The 26,667-nt window shown below is 57.2% G+C and overlaps 1 protein-coding gene across 2 annotated transcripts; it reads left to right on the forward strand.

The window, feature by feature from the left end:
- Nucleotides 1–2,082: 2,082 nt before the first annotated feature.
- On the forward strand, nt 2,083–14,867 carry KLHL36 (kelch like family member 36). 2 transcript variants are annotated; one of them, XM_043599793.1, is made up of 5 exons: nt 2,083–2,318; nt 4,590–4,668; nt 9,267–10,340; nt 11,942–12,099; nt 14,115–14,867. In XM_043599793.1, the coding sequence occupies exons 2-5, from the start codon at nt 4,606–4,608 to the stop codon at nt 14,758–14,760; spliced, it is 1,941 nt and encodes a 646-aa protein (XP_043455728.1). In that variant the 5' UTR covers nt 2,083–2,318; nt 4,590–4,605; the 3' UTR covers nt 14,761–14,867. The 2 variants fall into 2 exon arrangements, with proteins under 2 accessions (XP_043455728.1, XP_043455729.1); XM_043599794.1 differs by lacking the exon at nt 2,083–2,318 and adding an exon at nt 2,415–2,511.
- The last annotated feature ends 11,800 nt before the right edge of the window (nt 14,868–26,667 follow it).

The raw sequence follows: 26,667 nt of genomic DNA on the forward strand, positions 1-26,667 counted from the left end.
TACCACAGTGCCTGGAGCATTGTAGAAACTCCCGGGGCGCCTGGGTGGCTCAGTCGGTTGGGCGTCCGACTTCAGCCAGGTCACGATCTCGCGGTCCGTGAGTTCGAGCCCCGCGTCGGGCTCTGGGCTGATGGCTCAGAGCCTGGAGCCTGCTTCCGATTCTGTGTCTCCCTCTCTCTCGGCCCCTCCCCCGTTCATGCTCTGTCTCTCTCTGTCTCGAAAATAAATAAACGTTAAAAAAAAAAAAAAAAGAAACTCCCTCCAAGTCTGTTGAATGAACTAATGAATGAAGGCAGGCGTGAGTTCAAGGAATAGCAGACATTCACATGGCGAGATACAGAGGTAGAACAAGATGTGGGCTTAGCTTTTTTGGGGGGGTTAGACATAGATCGAGGGAGGGTCAAAGATGAGCAAGGAAGGCTTCCGAGTAAAGATGATGCCTGACTGAAGGCCTGAAGGTGGTTCCAACGTTAGTTTTACCGTAAGTCCCTTTATTTTATGTTATTTTTTTTAACGTTCATTTAATTTTGAGAGAGAGAGAGAGGGTGCGAGAGCAGGGGAGGGGCAGAGAGAGAGGGGGAGACGCAGAATCGGAAGCAGGCTCCAGGCTCCGAGCCGTCAGCGCAGAGCCCGACGCGGGGCTCGAACTCACAAACCCTCAGATCGTGACCTGAGCCGAAGTCAGAGGCTCAACCGACTGAGCCACCCAGGCGCCCCCTACCCTAAGTCCCTTTAAATTAAAAAGATACTTTCTATACTTTTGTTTCTCCACCAATTACAAATCCCAATCGTCCCAAGTCATCTTTGAAAAAGGCCCATGAGTGTTGTGTCTGGCACGGAAAGGGCAAAGACCAGCCTCGAGGATTTCCCCGGCCATGCTGACTCCCCAGCCCTATTTTCTATTCTTTTCTGGCCCATCTTCAGGGCTGCAACCAGCCCCTGCTTTACGGGGCCCTGAAAGACGCGCTGAATCCTTCCCAGAGAAGACAGGGAGCAGAAAAACAAGGAGAGAGAGGCTTTTGTTTGATTTTCTTTTTGTAACAGCTTTACTGAGAGGTAATTCGCATGCCATAAATTTGCCTTTTTAAATGGTACAATTCAATGGCTTTTGGTATATTCAGAGTTGTGCAATCATCACTATTACCCAATTCCAGAACATTTTTATCACCCCCAAGGAGAAATCCCTTGTACCGCCGCCCCCGTGTCCTCCCAGCCCCCCCAGACCCAGGCAACCACCAACCTACTTTGTCTCCATGGGTTCCCCTGTTCCGGACGCTTCATGTAACTAAAACCATACCCTATGTGTCCTTCTGGCGTCTGACTTCCTTCACTCAGCGTAATGGTGTCCAGGTTCAACCGAGCTGTAGCAGGAGGTGAGCTGGACAACTGATAGACAGGTGGGGGATAGTTACATTCACTCATCCCACAGTGTTAACCAGATTACGGAGCGCCTACTGCGTGCCAGTCCTGAGTTCCCGGCCAGGAATAAAACCGACCGTAAACTCTGTCCCGGAGGGTTTCTAGTGGGGGAGAGAGACCCTAAACCCAATGAGTAAGAAAGGGATTTGGCACATTCAACGGCGCCAAGAGCCAGGTGAAGCGCAAAGCTGCAAGCGGCGACAGAGGGGGAAGGTGACCATACCTAGAGGGGCCAACGGACGCCTCACTTTAGGGTGAGCGCAGCGGGCTGAGGACCCCTTGCAGCGCTCAGGTCGGTCCCTAGGGGCCGCGCCAGGGACTCTGGCGGACCCTAGCGGGCGCTTCGCAGGGCCCACCTGGGGGGCTGCGCGCGCCGGGGCGAGTCCGGTGGCGGGGGGTGGGGCTGCGGCCGAGGGTGGGCGCTCCGGCCCCGCCCCCTCCCGCGGCCGCGCTCACGGCTCCCCCTCCTCCGGCCGCGCGCACCGCCCCCAACTCCCCCGGCCGCGCGCACCACGGCCTCCCTCCCCCGGCCGCGCGCACCGCCCCCTCTTCCCCCGGCCGCGCGCACCACCGCCTCCCTCCCCGGCCGCGCGCGCCTCCCTTCACCGCCCCCCTCCTGCCGCGCGCGCCTCCCCCCGCCCCCCCCCCCCCCGCGGCCGCGCGCGCCCTCCTCCCTCCCCGGCGCAGGCCCCGCCTCGGCGCCGCCTGAGCCCACCTCCTCGTGGCCGCCGCCATTGGCCGCGCGCGCCGCCTCCGCCCTCGGCCTCGCACTTCCTGGCGGAGCCATGGCTGCGCAGCCGGCCGGTCCCGGGGCTCCGGCGACCCGGCCTCGCCGCCGCGCCCGTCCGGTCCCGCCGCCGCCGGGGGTCCCCGCGCCGCTCCCGTAGCGCGCCCTCCAGGTGGGCCTCCGCGCGCGCCGTCGGGGGATCCGGGGAGTGGGGAGGGCCCCCGCCCCGCGAGCGGCGACCCCCGGCCGCGCCGCCCCCTCCCCCTCCCGGCGTCCCGCGGTGCTGGGGGGGGCGGCGGGAAGGGGAACACGGAGGGGCAGCGGCCGCCGCCGCAGGTGAGACAGGTGCGGCCTGCACGGCCCAGGTGAGTGTCCCCGCGTCCCGCCGCGGGCGCCGGCCCGGCCGCGTCCCGACTCCGCCTGCCCGCCGCCCGCTCGAGCTGGCCCGGCGGCCGTTGGGCCGCCAGTTCCGCCGGCGGGGGTGTGTGTGTGTGGGGGGGTGCGACCCAGCGACCGCGGCGGCCCCGAGACCCTGTCCTCGAGACCCGGGGCTGGTGAGTAGCGGCGGGTGTCCGAGGCCATGTCCCGATCGCCGAGGTCCGGCAGGTTCAGGGTAGAAACCCGGAGGCAGCTCGGAGAGCAGGCTCCCTGGGGACCCTCCGTCCGGACGTGGCCTCTGGTCCCATGTTTACTAAGAGATCTTGTAACGCGGAACTGGGGATCGCCGCTGCCCGTGCGGATGGCCTTGACCCCTTAAAGCACGCGAGGCGGCTGACACCCAGCGCTCCTGTACACATTGGCCCCAAACCGCTTGCCCCGAGACAAAAGGGAGCCTCCACCAAGGGGAACTCTCTTAAGAAATCTTGGCCTAGAAAAGAACGCTTTGAGCGCTGAGAGCAAACCTGAGCTCTGGCTGGTTGGGAGGGGGGGGGGGGGCGGGGGAGGGTTGTGGAGAGAGAGGGACCTGCTGCTTTCTGGGGTGTGACCTTGGACGGCCCCCTCCACCACCCCAGCGTCAGAGTCTCAGAGGGTGAAGGGAAAACATCCAGCAGGCCCGGCCGAATATTGATTTCCTTCCTCTCCCTCATGAGCCCCCCCAGCAGCCCAGGGGCAGTCAAAAGGGACAGGGGGGTGGCTACAGCTGGCCTTTGTCACAAAGTTGCTACTTTGTCAGGGGAAATCTAGCTGTTCTTTCCTTCCCCAGGGAGCTGGACAGGATGGATTGTGCCCGAATGTATGTCCCCCATTATCTTGACACTGTGCTTACGTTTTGTGACATTTTTCTTTATTAGCCTAGGCTGTTGGTTCAGTAGGTAGCAACTTAGCAAGGGGAAGAAATTCCTCGTGAAGCCCAGGGTGTGACTTGCTTAAGTCCTTTCTCGGTGCCCCCATGCCCTCCAGATCCCCTAAAGCCTACCTCTGTGCTATTGTTAGTGAGTTACTTGGCTGGAAGAAACTTTAAGGTGTCTGATTCGCCCGCCCATCCCGGAGACGTGATTACGACGTCTGGAGGTGAACGTGAGCGTTTGGTTTTATGCTGGGTGGTCCAGGCAGGGCCTAGGCCTCAGTAGAGGTTTCCTGCCTGTGGGCAATTTTTTTCTTTTTTTCTTTTTTTTTTTTTTTTTCTGTTTTGAATGGCCAGACAGGGTAGCTTGGGGTTGAGAGCAAGGAGGCCCCCCTGGGTGGGAGGCCCAACTCCGCAGCTCCTTCCTGGCTATGTGATGCTGGGCAGTAGCCTTGGACTCACGGGGTTTTTCTGGGGATTAAATCCGTGAAGACACAGGAAGGCACTTAAAGGAAAAGTACCTGTGTCGCGACCGTGAACGTGTTTCACACGTGGCAGTCATCACCGGGTCACAGCCCTGCCTTCGTCATGATCTTTCAAAAGTTAAGCTGTTCTCACAGACTGGGCCACGTTCAGCAGAGCTTCGCGGTGAAGGGCCCATGTCTGGCCACGTTTGGGGGCCGGACGGCGCCGGGTTTGATTCCCAGCCGTTTACGAGCGTGGTGACTGGAGCTCAACGTCCTCAGCTGCAAAATGGGATGTGACGTTAGCCTGGCTGAGTAGTTGCCGGGCTTACACGAGACAGCACAGGTAAATCCCTTAGCCGGCGTCTGCTGTCATTCTATCTTGATCTAGCCGAAGGCCTAGTTGAGATCAAGCATCAGAAGGCAGGTATTTGTAGGAGGTGGGCTGTAAAAGACAGGATACTGTCAGATTTTAGTTAATAAAGGAACGACGTTAAGTGCACTGTCGGATTCTAATCAGCTGAGTTTTTCAACTCCGCGTAAAAGAGTTCTCATTTCTGTCTTCTCTCCGTCTTTCCTCCGTGTGCCTGGTTTCACCCTCGTCGTCCTCGATATCTGCCAGCAGCCTGCGATTACTGAGTGACCTGGGGTTTTTTTTTAACCGCACACTCAAAAATCCCTGTTCTTGTCCTAGGGCTGGGATCTCTTCTATGATGGAGGGAAGCCGGCAGACGCGAGTGTCCCGGCCGTACAAGATCAGCGAATCTTCAAAGGTCTGTGAATGGCCGCTCGCCACCCTGTGCAAGTTGCCTACGAAGTGTGGTATTTTTCTGATGAGATCAGTCCTAAAGGCCAGACGGATTTTCTGTTCCTGGTGGTGGTGTTAGCCTCCTTAACAATGAGTAGACAGGTAGCTCGGGCACGGGGTAGAAAACATCCGAAACTCAGAGCAGGAGCGTGAGGGTCGTTAGAGATACACCTTGACTCGCTTGTTCTGTGCCGCAACTCAAAGACGTGGATGGGACAGAAGGAAAAAGCCATGGGATGTGTGTCCCCACTTGGGGGCCCCCAAACTCCAAGGACACGTGCATTGACAAGCCAGCACCTGACCTACCGGTCGGGGTCCCGTGTTGCGTACCTGGATATTAAGGGCCCGGAGTCTTTCCCCCAGTCTGCCTTTCTGGGACCCTAGGAACGAGTGAGGGTGGGTTCCCTATGGCCAGCCTACCAACCTGTGTCCTGCAGGCCACATCAGGATCACCCTGGCAGGGGGGGAACGTATCCAATTCGGAATGCATATGCCGGGCCCCACCCCAGACCTACTAAATTACAATCTGAGAGCAGGACCTGGGAATCTGTACCTTCAGCAGACTCGAGGCTACTATAAATAAGGATTGGGGGACCAGTTTTCAGGCCAGTCTCCGTTCACACCTGTTCCTCTATAAATATCAGTAACACCTCTTTTTTTCTTTAAAAAAAAAATATTATTTTTTTTAAATTTTTTATCACCACTTTTCTTTAAAAGTGGCCCTTTTGCAGATTTAAATGTTCTGGTTACCTCAGATCGTGCATTTTCACTGGGGCCAATATTGCCCCCAAAATTGGTTCTTGGGAGAGGGGAGGGTTTAAAAAGAATTCTCTTTTTTGCGATCAGAGAGCACAGCTATACGTACAGTTCACGTACAAATACACAGGATACGTGTGGCGTTAGAATCTCATGGGCACCCTTAGGAAAAAATATGTCAAAAGAAGACTGAAAAAAGACGGAGGTAACCACTTTAGATAAAGGGACCTGTGAGCAGCGTGTAGATTTGAGGGCAAAACAGAGGTTCTGCAGATGTGCATAGAAGGAAAACGGGGTAGAATTTTCAGGAGAGGTGGGTTCTCCGGAGAAACGGGCTCTTATTTCCATCTGAGTTACCGAGAAGGCTCTTGCCAAGCCCGGCTTTATCTGCCGCGAAAACCCAGAAAGGTCTCGCGGCTGTCTCAAAGAGGCTTTGTTTCAGAGCCTGGCTGCAGAGACAGTACGGCTTTCTGAGCGTGGTGATAGTGCTGGAAATCTTTGTCCCCGAAAGGCGCGCTCCGGGTTCGTTTCTGTCGGAATCTATCCCGTGGTTACATGGTATCCGTGTTTCTGCCTTACTGTACTTAAAGAGGGCCCGGAGGGGAAGTGTAGCCTGGACTTTCTAGACGTCAAACACACCCAGGTGGCCAGCCCCCAGGTTACAGCAGAGATTACCGGACCCTCCAGTCCCAGTCGCCAGCTTCTGCGGCTGGAGTGTTGTCTGCCCTTGAACTCAGTGTGAGTCAGGCTCCTTTCGCCGGTTACTACGCCTCTGAGGTCTGGCCCTGTTGCTGCCTGTAAGCGGTAGGCTGTTCACCTTCCGGGTGCGATGGCGTCTTCCATTGTGTGACGGCCGCTGCTGGTTCATCTGCTCCGAAATGTGTTGATCCGTTCTGATGATGAATCCCGTTTGCATGTAAAACCCTCCGGACGTGCTGCATTCTGGCTAGGGTTGGCTGCTGAGGGCCTGTGTTCTCTCACGTCGCCTTGCTGCTGGTGGAGGCACTAAAATAGGGAATAAATGAACGAGTAAGAGTTAGCACCATCGAAGAGTGTGGGGGTCGAAGCTTCTAGGTTTTAGGAAACGCTGCGACTCTGTTGCTGAGGTCCCTTTGAAACCGGGAGGTCGTGTTTGGTGTTTTTTGGTGTTGGGTTTTTTTTTTTTTTCTTTTGAAAGTCTTCATCTCTGCCGCTGCACTAAAATATCCAGAAACGGGTTGTCACAGAGACCCAGGTGAAGAATGAAGCGTGCCTACTTAGCATGGAGACCCAGTTTTAGAAACAGTGGCTGCCCTTTTCCCTGCCCTGGCTCACTGGAGCAGATGGTCCTCTCCGCAGCTGTCATCTGGGGCTGTCCCCATCCCCCACCCCCTCCAGGGGGCTGGTCTTTCTTTTTACGCCGCAGCTGGGGGTCCTGTGTGCACCCATTGAAGTGTGCTGGCCCCACATCCCCACCAGCTTACAGACAACCGGGCGCCTGGGGCGGGGGCACACAGCCCACCTGACGCCCCTCGCTTCCGGGGGCTTTGAGCCCTCGCGGTCACGAGAGGGCCCGCCCGTGTGGTGCTTTGACGCTTCCTTCCTCGAGTCCACGCCCGAGAGGGGCCCCGAGTCGGGGTGTGTTGCAGCCCAGACCAGGCCAGCCGGGCTCTCTCTGCCGGTAACCAGAATAGGCGGAGAGATCCACGTATGGAACCTCCGAGAAACCGTCCTGTGATGTGAGAACAACACAGCCTGGCTCTCCGCACTTGGAAGGGAAGGCAGCTTCGGGCAGTATCTGTTAGGCGTCCACGTCACAAGTCCGAGAACGTTGCTCGCACCTGTAACCTAGAGGGAGCGGTGGGTGTTGGGAGTGGCTGGATGAGGAGGGACCGCGGGGAAACAGTTATTACCCCCGTCACGGGTGTGTTGGGAGGAAGGGAAGAAGGCGATGACACACGGCAGGACACAGGTTGCAAAGTGGCCTGCGGGGACCTGGCGGTCCCCCCCGACAGCTGCTCACACCTGCTGAGCCCTCAGCCCACCTCCCCTCACCCGCACCACTTCCCCTTTGAGGCTCGGTGCCCGGCCAGCCCTGTCTGCCGACACCCTCAAATAGACCAGCTACGTCCCCGATGTGCCTGGACGGCCTGTGCCTCCCTGTACTGAATTTCGTGGTGTTTCTGACGTAAACAAACCGGGCGGTGTGTGGATCCCGAGCCCCCGGAGCCTGATTGGTCTTCCAAGGATGGAGATGCTGCTGCCTGGGTCTGACGTGGCCTCGTGCCCTCCAAAGCACGTGGCAGGCAGACAGCACTCCGCAAACGTCTCCCGACCTGGGTTGCTTGAATTGACCCATTTTCGTTGTTCACGTGAACTGATTTGTTGATTCCGGTGCCGTGTGGTGATTAAAAGTTCGGGCTCCGGAATCAGACCTAGCCGCAAATCCCAGCCCTGCCTCTCAGCCACTGTGGGACTCTGGGCAAGTTTCCTAGTCTCTGAACCTCAGTTTCTCCTCATCTGGGAAATGGGCATGATTACAGACCTTCCCTTGGAGGAGGGTCATTGTGACCCGCGAATGAGAGAGCACATACCCAGCGCACAGTGCGAGATTCGTATAAGCCCTGCCCTGGGGAAGAGGCCACGCTCCTGCACTTTTCCTGATTTCTCGCTTTTCTGAAAGTAGGACCCCCCAGAGCACTTTAGTCGGGATGCATCGCGGAGTCTCTGGGACCCGCCCCATCCCTGGACCCATCGGTAGAAGTGGGAGCCCCTCGCATGGCTGGGCTCTAAGCATTTTCTAAAACACGGAGCGAGCAGTCTTCCTTGGTGGGAGGCCTCGGTGGGAACGCTGGGTCTCCTGGAACCGCGCCCCGTCCTCTTAACGTCCCATCCCGAGTGGTAAACGCCCTCGTCCGCACTTGTGAGACCAGGAAAAGCGGGCTCAGAGGCTTCTCAGGGCTTTCTCAAGATCACACAGCTAGTAAGTAGCAGACCTGGGATTCAGACCCAGCTTCTGTCCGCGTTTACAGGCTATACCTGAGCAACTGGACTGCCCCTACGGGACGGCCATTTTTTTTTTTTTTTTTAATTTTTTTTTTTTTTTCAACGTTTATTTACTTTTGGGACAGAGAGAGACAGAGCATGAACGGGGGAGGGTCAGAGAGAGAGGGAGACACAGAATCGGAAACAGGCTCTAGGCTCTGAGCCATCAGCCCAGAGCCTGACGCGGGGCTCGAACTCATGGGCCGCGAGATCGTGACCTGGCTGAAGTCGGACGCTTAACCGACTGCGCCACCCAGGCGCCCCGGGACGGCCATTTTTAAACCTATCTGCTCCGGACCCACAGTAAGAAAGAAAGGGGGCAGGGAGAGAAACAGTAAAACTTTGAGGAACTGTATTTGGAAAGAAAAAAACCAGGAAAGACGAACGAGGAAGAGAGATTACGTTTTTAGGGATTGTATTTATAAAGAAAGACGGTAGGTAGGAAGGAAAGGAGAACGGTAAGTTTTTAGAAATTGCCTTTGCTAGGCCACGTTGTTTGGTAAGTGATCTCTGCCCCCACTGTAGGGCTCAAAGCCACACCCCGAGGTCAAGAGTGTCCTGCTCCGGCGACTGAGCCAGCCGGGCGCCCCTTTAGGAGCTGGCATTTGAAAAGAAAGAGGGAACGCTACAGGGTGTGCACCGAATCGCCCTTGTTTTCCGCGGGCTCTGCCCGCTCTCCTTTCGTTAAGTGCCGGTGACCCCGGGACCCTGCTGCAGGGGGGGGGCGGGGCCGGGGGGGCGGGGCTGCCGGCCGAGCCCTGACGCGCGCTCTCTCGGCCGCAGGTGTACCACTGGGCCGACCACTCGACCACGGTGCTGCAGCGGCTGAACGAGCAGCGCCTCCGCGGCCTCTTCTGCGACATCGTCCTGGTGGCGGACGAGCAGCGCGTGCCGGCCCACCGCAACCTGCTGGCCGTGTGCAGCGACTACTTCAACTCCATGTTCACCATCGGCATGCGCGAGGCCTTCCAGAAGGAGGTGGAGCTCGTGGGCGCCTCCTACATCGGGCTCAAGGCCGTGGTGGACTTCCTGTACGGCGGGGAGCTGGCGCTGGACGGCGGCAACATCGACTACATCCTGGAGACGGCGCACCTGCTGCAGATCTGGACGGCGGTGGACTTCTGCTGCGAGTACCTGGAGCAGGAGGTGAGCGAGGACAACTACCTGTACCTGCAGGAGCTGGCCTCCATCTACAGCCTCAAGCGGCTGGACGCCTTCATCGACGGCTTCATCCTGAGCCACTTCGGCACGCTGTCCTTCACGCCCGACTTCCTGCAGAACGTCTCCATGCAGAAGCTGTGCGTCTACCTGAGCAGCAGCCAGGTGCAGCGGGAGTGCGAGCACGACCTGCTGCAGGCCGCCCTGCAGTGGCTGACGCAGCAGCCGGAGCGCGAGGCCCACGCCTACCAGGTGCTGGAGAACATCCACTTCCCGCTCATCCCCAAGAACGACCTGCTGCACCGCGTCAAGCCGGCCGTGTGCTCGCTGCTGCCCCGCGAGGCCAACTGCGAGGGCTTCATCGAGGAGGCGGTGCGCTACCACAACAGCCTGGCGGCCCAGCCGGTCATGCAGACCAAGCGCACGGCGCTCCGCACAAACGAGGAGCGCCTCCTGTTCGTGGGCGGCGAGGTCTCCGAGCGGTGTCTGGAGCTCAGCGATGACACCTGCTACCTGGACGCCAAGAGCGAGCAGTGGGTCAAGGAGACGCCCCTGCCGGCCCGGCGGAGCCACCACTGCGTCGCCGTGCTGGGGGGGTTCATCTTCATTGCCGGCGGCAGCTTCTCCCGGGACAACGGAGGGGATGCGGCGTCCAATCTTCTTTATAGGTATGACCCCCGCTGTAAACAGTGGATCAAGGTGAGATTAAAGCCAGATTATTTCTTTACTCTTGAGGACTTTTGCTCTCTTAACCTAGCCTTGGCTGCCCCCTTGCTCTCGGGCCTTGGCCCCCGTCCTGCCTCTGTTCTGACCGAGGCGGCGTGGGGACACAGGGGCGCGCCCGGCCGCGAGCCCGCGCCCTGCCCGGGGCGGGGGAGGGGCGAGGGAGGGCCGAGCGGCCGCCATGCAGGCGCAGGCGCGGGCGCAGGCGCAGGCGCGGTCGTCCCGCCGGCGCGGGGCCCTCCAGTAGAACTTTCTGCGGGCGACACAGACGTTCTGCGCCTGTGCTGTCCGATACCCCGGCCACCAGCCACGTGTGGTGACTGAGCGCTCAGAATGCGGCCAGTGGGACCCAAGGACTGAATTTGGGGTTGTATTTCACCTGAACTAACTGACGTCTGTCCGAGCGTAAATGGCCGCACGAGGCTGGTGGCTGCCATGCTGGATGGTGCCGGCCTAGAGGTTGGACCCAGGGTTCGGACGGTGTTCCCCCAGAGTCGCCCCAGAGCTCCCCCTTCGGGAAGGGTTTGGAGCTCGTTTAAGGAGGCCACGGAGGCTCCCGCCTGGTGGCAGCCGTGGCCCAGCAGGTGTGGCGAAGGTGGCGAGACCCAAGGCTGGGTCTCGGTGTCAGGCCCGAGTTCACACCCCAGCTGTGCTGAGTCGCTGCTGGGGATTTCGGACTGCTTCCTCGCCCTCCAGATTTCCAGCTTCCGCCTCCGGAAACGGGGTCGGTAGGGGGACGGTGGACATCCCGAGGTCAGGGGCTGGGGCCGGTGGGGGTTGGCAAGCCCCCGGCTCAGAGAAGGCAGTCCTCTCCTCCCACAAACACCTCCCCAGACCACGACCCTCAGAAACCGGTCTGCCTTTCTGCCCGTGTCTCTGCGCTTTTACTTGGTGATTTTATCTGAGCGCGAAACTCGGAATGGGCTCCGGTGACCTTTCTGTTTTATTCTCGAAAGTCTGCAAACCACCCTCCAGCGTGTAGGTCCTGCCCCTCGAAAGAGGCCCCCTGTTTGGAGCCCGTCCCCGAGAGCTCCGTAGCAGGGGCGGCCTGCAGGCGCGGTCTCCTTTGGGACTGTGTTCGTTTCTGCGTTCTGCTTGGATTATTTAAAAAAAAAAAAAAAAAAGTTGAGTCTTGTGCTTTTTAATTTCCCGCTGATTGCCCCTTTCTGTCCGTCAACACGATAGCAATCGGCATTAATTCTAAAAGTGTCTGGTGTGGGAGGAGCAAGAGGAGAGATGAGTTTTTGTTCCAGGAAACCACTAAACCGGTCATTCTGAACCGTATGTTCTGCAGAATCCGAGTCCACAAGGTCAGCCACTGCCCAGGCCGGTTGGGGGACTGTGTTCTCTGTCCCCTTCCCCGGGGACAAGGTCTCAAGGGTTCTGGGAGCTCTTGAGAAGTCCTGTCCGAAGAGTCCCTCTTTCGTCAAGGGTGACTCCCTTCCCCAGACGCGCTTGGCCACTGCCTGACCTTCCTGGGCTGTGCGTCCCACAGCACGCATTTGGGAGCCGAGTGCTCGATGCTGACGTTGTCCCGAGCGTGGGGAAGGGAAGGTACAGGTGTCCCACCTCCGCAGGTGGCCTCCATGAACCAGCGCCGTGTGGACTTCTACCTGGCCTCCATCGAAGACATGCTGGTGGCCGTCGGTGGCCGGAACGAGAACGGAGCTCTTTCTTCAGTGGAGACTTACAGCCCCAAGACTGACTCCTGGTCCTACGTGGCCGGCTTGCCGAGGTGACTGGGGGCCGGGGGGCGGGGGGGGGGGGGGCAGGCGCAGAGTCCTCAGGCGGGCTCTACTCTGGGGCTCTGGTTGTCCACCTCATCTTCTAGATGTCTTGGTCTCTAATTTCAGGAAAAATCTCCTGGCTTGTAGATAACTCTGGGTAGACTGTGGGGGCATAGGGCATGGTGGTAACAGGTCAGGGGACAGACCATCCAAGTGCAATGTCACCTGTGCCGCCAAGACAGATGTCCCTCAGTTTCCAAGTCTGTTCCCTCCTGGAGCTCCAGGGAGAGAGTGTTAGGTTTAGATAGCGAGGGCTTTCCCGAGAAACGTCCCTGAGCGTGGACCTGGGTTGGTCCTCGAGGTGACAGAATAGGGCTGTTGGGAGCGAGATGTTCCTAAGGAGCCTTCCCCCCACCCTGCTCCACGGCATCCAGCGCCCGGGGGCTCCCGGGGTGTCCCAGGGCTCGGAGCTCCTCCTCCTCGGTTGCCCCGTGTGCCGGTGTGCACTCAGGGAGCCCCTGTCACCCTGATGGGTTTAGCAGAAGGTGCCTGCCGCTTAACGTCAGCAGTTCCCCGTGGCTGAGCGTCAGGCACGCGTTCCGAACCAGTCTTGCTGTGGAACGCGTCCGGCGGTCTTGGGTGCGTCCCCAGGAGCTGGACGGGTGAGCGGTGTGAGCGTTTGGTGGTGAATCCCACCGTCCTCCAGTCCCCAGTCAGTACCACCTTCGTGTGGAGGTTCTAAGAAGCCGGTGGAGCAGTGCCTTTGGCAGTTGGGAGGACCGTGTGTCACCTCTGGGCCAAGTGCTTGATATGACGAGTCCCTTGACACCCAGGGACCTGGTGGGGTGGGGGTAGGCACCCATATAATCTGTCATCCAAACCAGGATGGCACTGAACGTTAACTGTAAATACCGACCCCGTCACAGGCAGACCGAGACCTGTGATCTCTTTAGGTTTAGGTACTTTTTTTTTTTTTTTTTTTAAATCATCCCATTTTACAGATGGAGGAGTGAGGCTCAACGATAGTGATAAGAGCCTCTGCGGCCATTGCTGTGGGCCAGCTGGAGTGATTCACGTACCTAAACGCTAAAACAAACCTGATTTTTTTCTTTCTAAATGGGCCTTAGGGGTCCGAGGTTGGAGTAAACATAGTCCATGATGCCGTAATCGTTAGTGCGTGTGCTGAGCTGTCAGCACAGAGCCCGACGCGGGGCTCGAACCCACCAACTGAGGTCACATTCCGAGCCGAGGTTGGACGCTTCACCAACGGATCCACCAAGGCGCCCCCACACGGCACTTTTTAGAGCAGTTTTAGGTGTACGGAAAATCGAGCAGAAGGTACAGATCGTTCCCATAGACTCTCTCCCCTGACCTCATTCCCTCTGCGCTACATTTTGTTATAACTGACGCACCCAAGTGGCTACAAGATGCTCACCGAGGTCCGTGCTAGGCGAAGGCTCACTGTCGCCTGGGCTGTAGGTTTGGACAGATGTCAGGGGCGCGCCTCCAGCCACGCGTGTCACACAGTGTTTTCACTGTCCTATGAGCCTCCTGCGCTCCACACATTCATCCCACCCGAGCTCCGGGCCCCGACGGCCCAAGGGTTTTTTTCCACTGCCCCTGTAGTCTTTTCTGGAATGTCGCAGAGTTGAGGCTGTGCTTTGTTTCGTTCCCGTTTGCTGTATAATTTGAAGGGAACCCACGAGTGCCTCAGTCACACGGTCCCATTGTTTTTAGCTCTTACGCGAGGGATCTGCCGTGTCATTATCCCCGTCCTGACACGGGGAAATGGGCTGCGGGCACGGGCCGGGCGGTCCGGCTGCCGAGCCACGTGCGCACTTGCCCGCCCGGCTCCGCCGCTTTCTGTCCGGTGACAGCTGCCATCTGCAAAGCGTGCGGGGGCCGCCCGCTCCCTCCGTGGTCCCCTCGGGGCCCCGCGGCCCCCCTCGAAGAGGGAAAGCACGGGGCCCCGGCGCAGCACTGAGCCCCCTCTGTGTCTCCGTCCGTCCGTCCGTCTCCGCAGGTTCACCTACGGCCACGCGGGCGCCATCTACAAGGACTTCGTGTACATCTCGGGGGGGCACGACTACCAGATTGGCCCCTACCGCAAGAACCTGCTGTGCTACGACCACCGGACGGACGTGTGGGAGGAGCGGCGGCCCATGACCACGGCGCGCGGCTGGCACAGCATGTGCAGCCTGGGCGACAGCATCTACTCCATCGGCGGCAGCGACGACAGCATCGAGTCCATGGAGCGCTTCGACGTGCTGGGCGTGGAGGCCTACAGCCCGCAGTGCAACCAGTGGACCCGCGTGGCGCCCCTGCTGCACGCCAACAGCGAGTCGGGCGTGGCCGTGTGGCAGGGCCGCATCTACGTCCTGGGCGGCTACAGCTGGGAGAGCACGGCCTTCTCCAAGACCGTGCAGGTGTACGACCGCGACAAGGACGCGTGGAGCAGGGGCACCGACCTGCCCAAGGCCATCGCCGGCGTGTCCGCCTGCGTGTGCGCCCTGAAGCCGCGGCTGGAGGACAAGAAGAAGAAGGGCAAGGGCAAGAGGCACCAGGACCGGGGCCAGCGACCCCGCCCCCCGCCCCCCCCGCCGGGCCTCGAGGGGCCCCGGGCCCCGCCGCCCCCCGCCGGAGGCCGTGGACCAGCCACGACCCCGTAGCGTCCGGACCCGTCACGTACCTCCTAGCAGCCTTTTTTACTTTGATGATGCTTGGTGTTTCTATGATATCACAGTAACCGATTAAATATTCTATATCATTTTACGTATCCTCTGGCTCGAGTCATTGAACCTGGGCCCAGGCAGGAGACACAACCCTCCTCTCTGTGCAGGGCCCCTTCCTCCCTCGCGACGAATCCCCGAGGGTGCCCCCCCCCCCCCCCCAGTCCGCACCTCCCTCCACTTGGCTGAGCTTGTGCAAAATTCAGGTTCCGGGGCCCCACTTGAGAAGGATCCCTTGTAAAAGTACCCGGAGTGAGGGCGGAGGGGGTGCCTGGAGGCGGTGTGTTTCAACCAGTTCCCGGAGTGACTGAGCACTGGCCACGTCTGGCAAATCGCAGGCAAGGCCAAGTGCATTCGTGTCGTGAGTGGGGACACAGAGACCCCGACAGGGTGAGTGGGTGACTGAGTGACGCTCACTAGACAGGCAGGACCTGGGACTTCTCACCAGGGAGGTGTTCCCACCGGGATTTCCTGATCAGGTGACTCTTGTTTCTGAGTATCCCCATTTTCCTGACGGGTAGCTCTTCCCGAATTCTGAAAGGGTCTAGGTAATCCAAAAACTAAAAAAAAAAAAAAAAAAAAAAAAAAAAAAAAAGGCATGAAGCTCTTTTATAAACATTTTTCTGTAATTTGTGCTTTTTGCTTTATTTTTCCTGAACCCACTGTTACCTTACATTACTGATGTGCTGAGGCCCCAAAATCTATGTTCCTTTCTCAGGAAAGAAAGAGTGGGCATCCTAGAACGTGCCATTGTTTTCTGTGGCTCGGCACCAAGAAGCCCTCGGGAGCCCCTCCGGGAGCCGGCCGAGTACACGTTGCTCCCAAAGGAGGCTGTCAGGTACCCCCCTCTGCCCCCCCCCCCCCCCCCCCCCCAGCTCAGCAGTCCGCTGCTCAGCCGTTTTGTGCTGCTGGGCAAGTTTTAACAGGCCCTGGCTGATCCCTCATGCAAGCGGCAGGTCAGAATCCGTGGGCCCGGCTGCTTCAGTCTGTATAAGCTAGCAATGCGTGTTCAACCCCTCCTCTTGAGATGTGTGACCGTCCTGTGCAGATTGCCTGCAGGTGTCACCAACGGTTTGTGCCCTCGAAGGCGAGCTGGGGACTCTTGCCCAAGCTGCTGTGGACACAAGGACGTTGGGAAGATAAGAGCGTGCTCGGTTTTTATCACGAGCCAAGGGAGGCGTTCGTGATCTATGCCTTGACAAAGATCAGATTGCAGAGCCGAGAACACCTCAAGATTTATTGTTAACCTTGACGTTAGAATATGACTCTCAGTTAACTTCCTTTAAAATGAAAAATGATCTCCTTTGTACTTCTTTTCCTTTCCCAGAAAGGATTACTGTGATTTTGAGCAGCTTGGGCGTTGAAAGCTTCAGTACCCGAATCGTGGCCCTCTGTTGTTAGTGGGGTGAGGGGTCTGCTGACTTAGCTAGTTCTGTGCACGTGGAAGTCCCTAGAGGCTTGTTGAGAGGTTCTGCAAGGCATGCAAACAACCAAACCAAAAACTCTATACTCTTCTTGGAGCTCCACAATACTTTGCTGTATTAAAGGCTCTGAGAAGTCCTGCATTAACTTAGCATTCCATCAACCCTGCGTTTCCGAACTTCACTGAGCCTGAAACCCTTTTTGTGTGTATGTGTGTGTGTGTGTGTGTGTGTGTCTTCTATCTCATACAGCCCTCCACATCATTTGTTTTGCAGAACTTCTGCCCAACTTTGGGATAGCCTACCCCCTTCCTATTCCAGGAAAGATTTCATTACGTGAAGACCCTTTAGAAGGCATGGAACCCGTGGTCTTTTCTCCCCAGCTCAGCCTAACTCGTGAACAGAGAGGTGGTTGGTGGTTCAACCAGACTCCAGGGGAATCAACATAGATTCCACGTGCGCTTTGGGCAGCAGGATGGCTTTGACCTTGGGAAGAGGCGAACCGTCAGTTTTTAGCTTAAGCCAGCTCTCTTATTTTTGACCACCAGGTCATGTCCCCGGATAAGGGCGCAGCGCTGGTCACTCTTCTGATTTTCTCGCGCCTTGTGGATTACGTCCAGTGTCCCGCACCTCACGCTTCGTGACGTCACTCTTGCCGCTCTGAAGGCACTTTGCTATTTACGTGGCTTAGAATCTAACATCACTAGCGTTGGGAGCGTTCTCTTAAAGGTGAGGTTGAGAAGTTCCTTCTCGTAAACTAACGTCCCCTAATTAGGGGTGGTCTCCCTGTGCCACGAAAGGTTTTGGAGCCTTTCTTAGGGGTCAGTGGGAAAGAGTCTCGGGACCGAGGAGCGGCGTCTGGGCACCAGCCCGCGCAGCGATGGGACCCATGGCAGCTGTCCGAGGTGTTAAGACAGAAGTCACGGGAGGAAACGCTCCCCCCCCCCCCCATGGGCAGAGCTTGGGGAGGTACTCCTGCAGGTGGCCGATAGAACTGCAGAATCATGGGAGTGTGGTTTCCCACCGCAGCGACAGAGACTGGGTTCCGGCGGGCGGCCCCCCTGAGACACAGCGGCACCGTTTTCGGTCTCGGAGGGCACCCGGGTCATTTCTGGCGATCGTCCGAAATGCGCGCGTGGTGGGCCTCCGTGCAGGTTTGGGGTTGGTATTTTTTTGGCTTTTTGGGGTTTTTTTTCTCACTCTGAAAGAACTAGAGTTTTCGGTTCACAGTCGTGCGTCTTGAGTTTGCCCCCTCCCCGACGTCAGAGCCCTGTTTGCCGAAGACCTGAATGTAACACCAGAATTGGAAGGAACACGACTTACCGTGTTCTTCCTGCCGTCGGAACATACGGAGGTCGTCTCAGCAACTTGTTTTGTGCGTGCGGCTCTCAGGGTTTCTCACGTTAGATGTGAGGCGTTAACATTTTCCCGTTTTAGAAAGGCGCCCGGGTGGGGCTTTGTAGGTCTCCGCCTGGGCAGAAAACCTCGGTGCGTGTGTATCTGTATCGTGAATGCCCCTCCCCTTGCTGCTCACTGATCAGGTGACCTCTTGGCGACTTAGTAGAAACCCCAGAAGCCAGCCCTAAGGGGTCTTCAGTCCGGGGTGCAAACCCAAATGCCAAAAAGGGAGTGGAGTCTGTCCTCTGAGGTCCGGGGTCCCCACTCTGCTCGAGCGAGTTAACCTGCGGTTCAAAGTCCCTGGCCCCTGAGCCAGGGCGACCTTTCAGGGGCTTGCAGCACCGTGGGAAGTGAGGGACGCCCGCCCCCACCCCCCTTGTAGAGTTGTCAACCTTCCACCATTACCCTGGTCCTCGTGGCACGTGGCTTGGCCACCACCTGCCTGAGGAGCAGCTCACGGGCCTTCTGTGTCTCTGAGCTTTTGGCTAGAATCTCAGACTGCTGCCCACCCCCACCCCCCCCCCCCCGCCCCAGGAGGGGCCCCTTCATCCTTGGCCTCTCCACGGATTCTGAGTGTCTCTGGAGGGGAGGGGAGGGGAGGGGAAGGGAGGGGGCGGTGTCCTGCCTCCAGCATAAACCCCTGGAGCGCAGGGCAGCTCCAAGGGTACTGGGAGGTCCGGTCCTGCAGAGTCGCCCAGCCTGGCAGCTTTTCAAGTTGTTTGAAACATTTTGATACTTTTTTTTTTTTTTTTAATTTTTTTTTCAACGTTTATTTATTTTTGGGACAGAGAGAGACAGAGCATGAACGGGGGAGGGGCAGAGAGAGAGGGAGACACAGAATCGGAAACAGGCTCCAGGCTCTGAGCCATCAGCCCAGAGCCCGACGCGGGGCTCGAACCCGTGGACCGCGAGATCGTGACCTGGCTGAAGTCGGACGCTCAACCGACTGCGCCACCCAGGCGCCCCAGATACTTTTTGATACCCATGGCTGTGACCACCTTAGCTTCCTCCCCCCCCCGGCTGAGCTAGAGGGCACTGATCGGCCAAGAAGACTTCCTCACTCCCTTAAGATACTGTTGTATTTCTTCTGAAGCTGCTCCTACCTCAGCGGCATGCACAGAGGTGAAACCATCCCCGAGGACGGGTCCAGTCCGTCTGTCACCTGTCACGGGTCACTGCTCGCCGGGGCCCTCATCCACTCCTGTCCAGCCCTTCTTTTAAAGACACTTCAACGCAAAGTCTGTAACAGCGAGCCATCCTGCACTTGACAGAATTACTGCCCTCAGCTCGGAGGTCCGTTCCTCTCTTTTTTAACACGAATAGAATCCGTGGCTTCTGAGGGTGCGTCGAGGTCTCAAGAAGTCTTGGTTGCCTTGGTTAAAAGAGGTGAATGAACGTACAGGTTCGGCGGTAGAGTGGGGCCGAGGGGATAAACCTCCCGTGTCCATTTTCTTGGAGAAAAGGAACCCAGTGACCCGACGTCATCGTCACAGGTTCGCTTGGCATTGATTGGAAGGGAGACCCAAATCCTTTGGGGTCGACTGAAGTTTGTCATCACCACCAGCCCCCCCTTGGAAAAGCAGTAAGATATTTGACCGTTAAGTAATTCCCTGGTATCTTCTGGCTACTGATGTTATCAAAATCTGTAACTGTATGTGTGTGTGTGAGTGTGTGTTTTGATTCGTTGCTTTTGTATTTGTGATTTTATGACACTCGGAGGTTTTCTGTGTCTTACCTCTTTTTAACTCATTTCCTGCGCGTTGATTTTCTTCCCCCCCCCCCCCCTCTGTTTTTGATTCCGTCCACAATATTCACTTCCCAAAACGCATGAAAATGGTTTGCCTGCTAGGGTATGGTTTATTTTATAATTATAGTCCCAGGCTTGTGTGGTTATTGTAATGATCTTCAGGCCTGTTTTCTCTGCCCGGGTGAAAAAGAACCCCTTGCATGTTGAGCCCAAATATAATTTGGAAATTAACCAGACTGCCCTTTAGGACGGTGGGGGGCTGGGACGTTTTGAGGCTGCTCTCATTGTGTTTCTAATTACTATATTTTCCCAGGAATTTCATTCAGATCCTTGATTGCACCGCGAAGTCCTGTGACCCGAAATGAAGCTATTTGCTTAAATTTGTGTCAGTGGGGGTAATTTGATTAGAGAAGAAAAACAGAAACCAGGGGAAAGAAGCATAGCTTATGGCAAGCAATTTATTATCTTTTTTTTTTTTTTTTTATGTTTATTTATTTTTGAGAGACAGAGAGAGGGAGAGGGAGACCCAGAACATGAAGCGGGCTCCAGGCTCCGAGCGGTCAGCACAGAGCCCGACGCGGGGCTCGAACACACAGACTGTGAGATCATGACCTGAGCGAACTTGGACGCTCAACCGACGGAGCCCCCCAGGCACCCCGCAGTTTGTTGTCTTTATCAGAAAAACAGCAGAACGTTTCTGTGAGAACCGAGTTTGCTGTATGTCCCACGGGCCCGAGAAGAAGACTGTCGCCCCTCTGCCCCGTCGGGGTTTCACGAGGCCGCCAGCAGACAAGCCCAGTGACGCTTGGGGACACCTTTTCCCTGTACCTTTAGCAGTTTGGCATCGGGAGGACGGTGGGGAGGGTACCCGCGTGCCCATCACACCTGGAACCTGGCCTAGAATTTGCCCCTGAGCCAATGAGCTGCCCCAGGCAGGCCCCAGGCCAGCAGATGCCAAGCTCACCAGGACCCCTTCCTTCGGCCTGAGAAGAATCTTGGGTTAGAAATGACGCTCTTCCCATCTCCCGGATGAGGAACCCAAGGCTTGGGCCGCATCATCTTCCCGAAGGTGAATTACCTTACCCGCCCAGCTGCTCGGTGCTTGTGTTGCCCTGGGTTCTCTGGGACCCAGAACTTAACACGAGGCAGGTGATTTATCTGGGGAGGTGGTCCGCAAGAAGCGGGCGGGCGTGAGACCGGGGGGTGGGGAAGAAAGGCAGATGACAAGGAGTTTTATCTGCAGCGGAGTAAGAAACCACTCCCAGGTAGTGGCTTTGAATGATAACAAGCATCGGGGCGCCTGCGGGGCTCCATCGGTTGAGCGTCCGGCTTCGGCTCAGGTCACGATCTCGCGGTCCGTGAGTTCGAGCCGCACATCGCGCTCTGTGCTGACAGCTCAGAGTCTGGAGCCTGCTTTGGATTCTGTGCCTCCCTCTCTCTCTGTCCCTCCCCTGCTCACGTTCTGTCTCTCAAAAACAAATAAACATTGGGGCGCCTGGGTGGCGCAGTCGGTTAAGCGTCCGACTTCAGCCAGGTCACGATCTCGCGGTCCGGGAGTTCGAGCCCCGCGTCGGGCTCTGGGCTGATGGCTCAGAGCCTGGAGCCTGTTTCCGATTCTGTGTCTCCCTCTCTCTCTGCCCCTCCCCCGTTCATGCTCTGTCTCTCTCTGTCCCAAAAATAAAATAAAAACGTTGAAAAAAAAAAAATTAAAAAAAAAAAAAACGTTGAAAAAAAATTAAAAAAAACAAAAAAAAACAAATAAACATTAAAAAAATTTATAAATGGTAATAAGCATTTACTTTGGGGACAAACCCAAGAGTCGACTGGGCTCCACTAGGCAGCCCTCTCCCCCCCCATCCCCAGGAGTCTCACTCAAGGTCAGGGTCAGGGATCCATTCCCCGAGGCTCGCGGTGAGATGGGGCTCCTCCAGCACCCCACTCTCGATCTCTCCTCCTCCTCTTGCCTCCCTACCCCTCCAGGCCCCTTGCCCTCTCTGGTTTCTCCACATGGTGGCCACATCCAGATTTCTCACATGGCCGCCAAAGGCTCCCAGACCCCACGTCCCAAGTTAGCAGCTGCACAGCTTCTAACACAGACCCGGCTCTTTTCAGCTACGGGTTCGAGCCCCGCGTCCGTCTCTGCGCTGACAGCTCGGAGCCTGGAACCTGCTTCCGATTCTGTGTCTCCCTCTGTCTCGGCCCCTCCCCCGCTCGTGCTCTGTCTCTGTCTCTCTCTCCCTCTCTCTCTCTCAAAAGTAAACATTAAAAAAAATTGGTTTAAATGACCACCGCCACTCAAAGCCTGCATGTGAGGTATCGTGTCTCCCAAAGGTCCCCCTAGGATGCAGCTATGTGACCTAAGGGGATAACCAGAGAGGCTCTGAGATGCGCCCTGACTCACAGGTGGCAGGAGGCACGACACAGGTAAGTCTGTAAGGGGCTGGACGGGAGGCAGAGTGGGGGACGCACGCCTATCAGTTCAGAGCCCCGCACAGGCCTGGTCCCCACCACATGTCAGCAGAGGCCGTGCCATCGTCTCAAGGACTTGCCCTCAATCCTGGAGGTCACCTTCTCCGTGGACCCAGGCAACTCTGTGCTCACCAGGGTGACACGCGTTCACCAGGCTTCTGCACTGTGCCAGCCAGGCACCGCTGGGGGGGGGGAGGGGGGTGGCTGGGGACACGGTGCTGATCACACCCCCGAGGTGCCAACCCTAGTGGGGAGTCACAGACCAATAAATGCAGGTCAGCTAGCGACACGTGACACGGATGTACAGGAACCCATCGAACTGTACCCTTCAAAGGGCTCGATCTTTACGTGCGTGGATTATGTCCCCATGTCTCCTGCATGGCGGGCGAGGAAGAGCGAAAGCTCTGAGTGAGGTGGGACGAGGTGAGGGTCGGGAGCTGGGGCTCGGACTCAGGAGGGAAGCGACTTGATCCCCCCGTCTTCAGAGCAAAGCCTTGGCCGCGGTGGAATGGAAGGACATGGGGGGGGGGGAAGGTAGGAGGAGGGAGACAGCCGTCTGCGGGTGGACAGGGCTGGCTGCTGGCCGGGGAGGCGTCCCTGACAGACCCCCCCTCCCCCAGGGAGGCGCGCCACGGCTGCCCCGGTACCTAAGGCCCTGAAACAAACCACACGTATTCCTGGCGTTTCACAATAACCACTTGTATCTTACAGCTCCGAGGGGAGGGGGGGGCACCTGGGAGGTTGTACTGTTCCCTGCAGCTCCCTGGGGGGGGGGGGGGGTCCTCTTGGTGGCCCGGCCTCACTCCACAGCCGCTCCAGAGGGGAGGCTGGCCTCAGCTGGGCCGGCCCGGCCTTTCCCGCAAGGTGGTCTCTGAGCGGAGACGCCCGAACTGTTGGGCTCAGCCCAACCCCGTTCTGAGACAGGAAGAGGAAGCCGCCGGGGTCCCTTTTCCAAAAATCAGCAGACGGTAAGACGTACCCTGTGTGCACAGTTCCATGAATTTTAACAGATGAGCAACCATTTTCTGCAGAAACTAAAGCCCAACCACGGACGAACGGACAAACTAAACGGACTCTAACTGGTCGACGAAATATTACACGGCCTTGAACGGGAGTGAAGCTGTGATCCAGGCTGCGTCATGGGTAAACCTGGTGAACACCGTGGCGAGTCACAGAGGCGGGACCCAGGGGGCTTGTCCTGCAGGATCCCACTTAACATGCCAACAGCCAGGACGCGCAAATTTACGGAGCCAACAAGTGGACGAAGCGTTGCTTAGGGCTGGGGTGGGGGTGACGGGGAGAGGGGGACAATGTTTCTTATTGGTGGCGATGAAAATGCCCGCAAACCGATCGTGGTTACGGTGGCACATCCCCGTGACCGCGAAAAGTCGTCGAATACACTTCAACGGGGTGGCTTGCATGTTGTGTGAGTTACATCTCAATAGAGTTGGTTAAGGCATCAGAGCAATAATCCAGCCCACTCTCCGAGTTCCGGGTTTGGTCCCCCAGATAGCCACAGGTTGAGAGCCAGGAGACAAAGCTCCCTACCTGGGTTTTACAACGGGGGACGGGGGCGGCTGGGTGGCTCAGTCAGTTAAGTGACTTCAGCTCAGGTCACGATCTCACGGTGTCGTGAGTTCAAGCCACGCATCGGGCTCTGCGCGGACAGTGTGGAGCCTGCTTGGGATTCTCTCTCTCCCACTCTCTCTGCCCCTCCCCTACTCACACTGTCTGTCTCTCTCTCGCTCTGAAAGTAATTACATAAATGATGAGAATAGAGGCAGCATTCATTCTAGGCCTGTGGGGCAGCACCTCTGTGTGTGGGGGGGACCCAGGGCACTGGTCCTCAAACCATAGTCCCCTGGACCAGCGACGTCACCATCACAGGGAACTCGCCGGGCACGCAGATTCTCAGGCCCCACCCCAGGCCTGCCGGATCAGGCCTAGCCACGTGTATTGTCACAAGCCCTCCCGGCGAGTGTAGCCCGTGCTCCGTCGGGGACCGCCGCCCTCTGGAGGTGTCTGTGTCCTAACTCCAGCCACAGACCTTTCTGGGCCGCGAGTCTCCGACAAATCGGGTGACCGTGGCCCCAACCCGAACCGCGGGGCTCCTCTCTGGCGAAGCACAGCCCAGTCCAGGGGTGGTGCTGCAGCTTGGGGTCTCGGAGCAAACTCGCACGGGGCCACACACCTGCCTGTGCCCCAGAGAAAGTGAACGTCGCCTGTGGACTTCCTGCCGACGCTCCGGCGTGGCCCAACCCTCTGAGCGATGTCCAGCCTCCTCGGCCCAAGGGAATCATTTGAGCAGGCACGCCACGTTAGTGACTCCCCTTTCCCGGGGGCCACGGTACCACCGCCTCTGTCGTCTGAAGGCGCTACAAATACATAACCCCCCGCACGCGGCCCCCAACTTCCAAGTGGGCCAATGCCCTGGGCCTTTTTTGGGGCCAGGCTGAGGTTCGAAAGATCTGGATTCCCACGCGGCGTTCGTCACGAGCGAGCCTCCAGCAAGGGGGTGGCTTCGCTCAGCGGCTCCTGTTGGTAGAACGGGGTCCTAGACCACGTCTCCGTGATGTCCCCCGGGCAGGAAGGCGGATTCTCGCGTTGGCTGTGTCACGTGCCTCCGGGGCGAGGCACCCCATCTCGTAAGTCTCCGTTCCTTGGGCTGTGAGACGATTCGGGTCGGGCGGGGCGCCCCGCAGAGAGCCCTCGTCCCCTAGGCAGCCGCCTAAGGGAGTTCTGGTCAGGAGGGGCCTGGGAAATGCCCGAGACAGGATCCGCCTCTTGGGGGAGTCACAGCAGGGTACACGCGTGCGTATTAGAGCCTCCAAAAGTCCCACCAAGGACACCCATCTGCCTTCGCTTAAACCAGGATCCCCCAAACTCGTTTGCTCCTGACCCCCCCTTCGCTACTCTGTTGGTAGTGACAACGACTCCAGAGGCCGTGTGCCAGCACGTCCCCCTCTGGGAAATGGGAAGTTGGACGATTTCTGTGTCCCATCCCCTCTGACAGTCTAAGATCAGGCGACCGTTTCATCAGCCACATAGAGAGGTGCCACAGAGACATCAGGGGAGACGGTCAGCTGCCTTTGTAAGATATATTCCCCACGGAGGCTGGTGGCTTGATGTGGTTACTGGGGGTTTTTAAAAAATTGTTAATGTCTGTTTATTTTTGAGAGAGAGAGATTGAGCAGGGGAGGGGCAAAGAGAGAGAGAGAGAGAGAGGGAGACACAGAACCCGAAGCGGGCTCCAGGCTCTGAGCTGTCAGCACAGAGCAGACGTGGGGCTTGAACCCATGAACCGTGAAATCATGACCCGAGCCAAAGTCAGAGCCACCCAGGCGCCTGGGGTGTGATTAACATTTAAATTGGTGGACAGTGAGGAAAGCAGATCGCCCTCCACAGTGTGGGTGGGCTTCATCCAATCAGGTGAAGGCCTTAAGAGAACAAAGACTAACCTTCCTAGAGCAAGAGGGAATTCTCCAGTAGACTGTCCTCAGGCTTGAAATTAAACATCAGCCCCTCCCCCAGGTCTCCAGCCCACCAGCCTGTCCTGCGGATTCTGGACTGGCCAGCCTCCGTAATCACACGAACCAATTCCTTCCAATCGAGAGAGGCATGGTATTGGATTTTTTAATTTAATTTTATTTTTTTTTTAACGTTTATTTATTTTTGAGACAGGGAGAGACAGCATGAACGGGGGAGGGTCAGAGAGAGGGAGACACAGAATCCGAAACAGGCTCCGGGCTCTGAGCTGTCAGCCCGGAGCCCGACGCGGGGCTCAAACTCGCGGACCTCGAGATCATGACCTGAGCCGAAGTCGGACGCCCAACCGACTGAGCCACCCAGGCGCCCCATGAAACTGGATTTTTAAGAGTAGGATTGGAGCCTCAGTCTCCTACCTCTGATTCTCCTTCCCATTTTTCTGAGGTCACAGCACTAGTGGGGCCAGCGATGGAGGATGGTGGGGCGCCCCTTTCCCCCGCCTGGAAGACTACCATCCCCAGAATCTACCCATGAAGTTAAAGTCGGTATTATCGTATAGCTGATACATCAGTAGCGCTAACAGGAGCAATATTATCTTCCATGCAAATCCCTTTTATTTATCCTAGAGCAAGCACCGCGCGGAAATTACCTATGAAATGGAAATTATGCCTTATTTTCTTTCAACGTCCATTAAAAAAAAAAAAAGCATCTCAAATTGGAAAGAAGTAATCCGTGTCACAAGCCAGTTAGTCACAAAATGTCTGTTTGGCGTCCCCAGAAGGATCATCAAAACCCCCACCTCTGAGGAGGCCCTTAGCACATACCAGGCACCGTGCAAAGCACTTTGCATTCGATGTCTCAGACATATTCTTCATCGCTGTGAGTAAAATTCTTGTTGGGGGGCAGGGCTAGCGTGGTTTAAGCCTGGGAGGATTTAACTCGGAAGCGAGGAGAGCTCAGCCGCCGTGCTGTTGCCTGTAGAAGTGTGTTCTTAACTTCGGCTGTGGTGTTCGCGAAGCGTGTTGATGGAAGTGAAGAGGAAGACGAGACGTGTATACTGTGTTTGAAGAGCACTGTCGTTCCCTTGGCCGATGTTTCTCTCTCCCAGCATATTTGGAAGCAATCAGAGAGGTTCTACGTGCAGTTAAACACCTCCTCCTGGGCTGCCCCATATAACCAGTCCAACAAATCAAAAATATGGCGACATTCGCTACGGGAGAACATTGGCTGCCTGTCACCTGGCACATCAGTTGTTGGATTCCATCAGCTCAATATCTTCCAATTCTGTCCCCTTACCTACCTTCTCTCCAGTGTCCTTTTCAGGAT

Source organism: Prionailurus bengalensis, chromosome E2, assembly GCF_016509475.1.
Source record: "Prionailurus bengalensis isolate Pbe53 chromosome E2, Fcat_Pben_1.1_paternal_pri, whole genome shotgun sequence".
Taxonomy (NCBI): domain Eukaryota; kingdom Metazoa; phylum Chordata; class Mammalia; order Carnivora; family Felidae; genus Prionailurus; species Prionailurus bengalensis.

Coding starts and splice junctions, on each gene's coding strand:
- KLHL36 (XM_043599793.1), top strand. CDS start 4,606: ATGATGGAGGGAAGCCGGCAGACGCGAGTGTCCCGGCCGTACAAGATC. Junction 10,341..11,941: donor GCTGTAAACAGTGGATCAAG/GTGAGATTAAAG, acceptor CCACCTCCGCAG/GTGGCCTCCATGAACCAGCG. Junction 12,100..14,114: donor TACGTGGCCGGCTTGCCGAG/GTGACTGGGGGC, acceptor CCGTCTCCGCAG/GTTCACCTACGGCCACGCGG.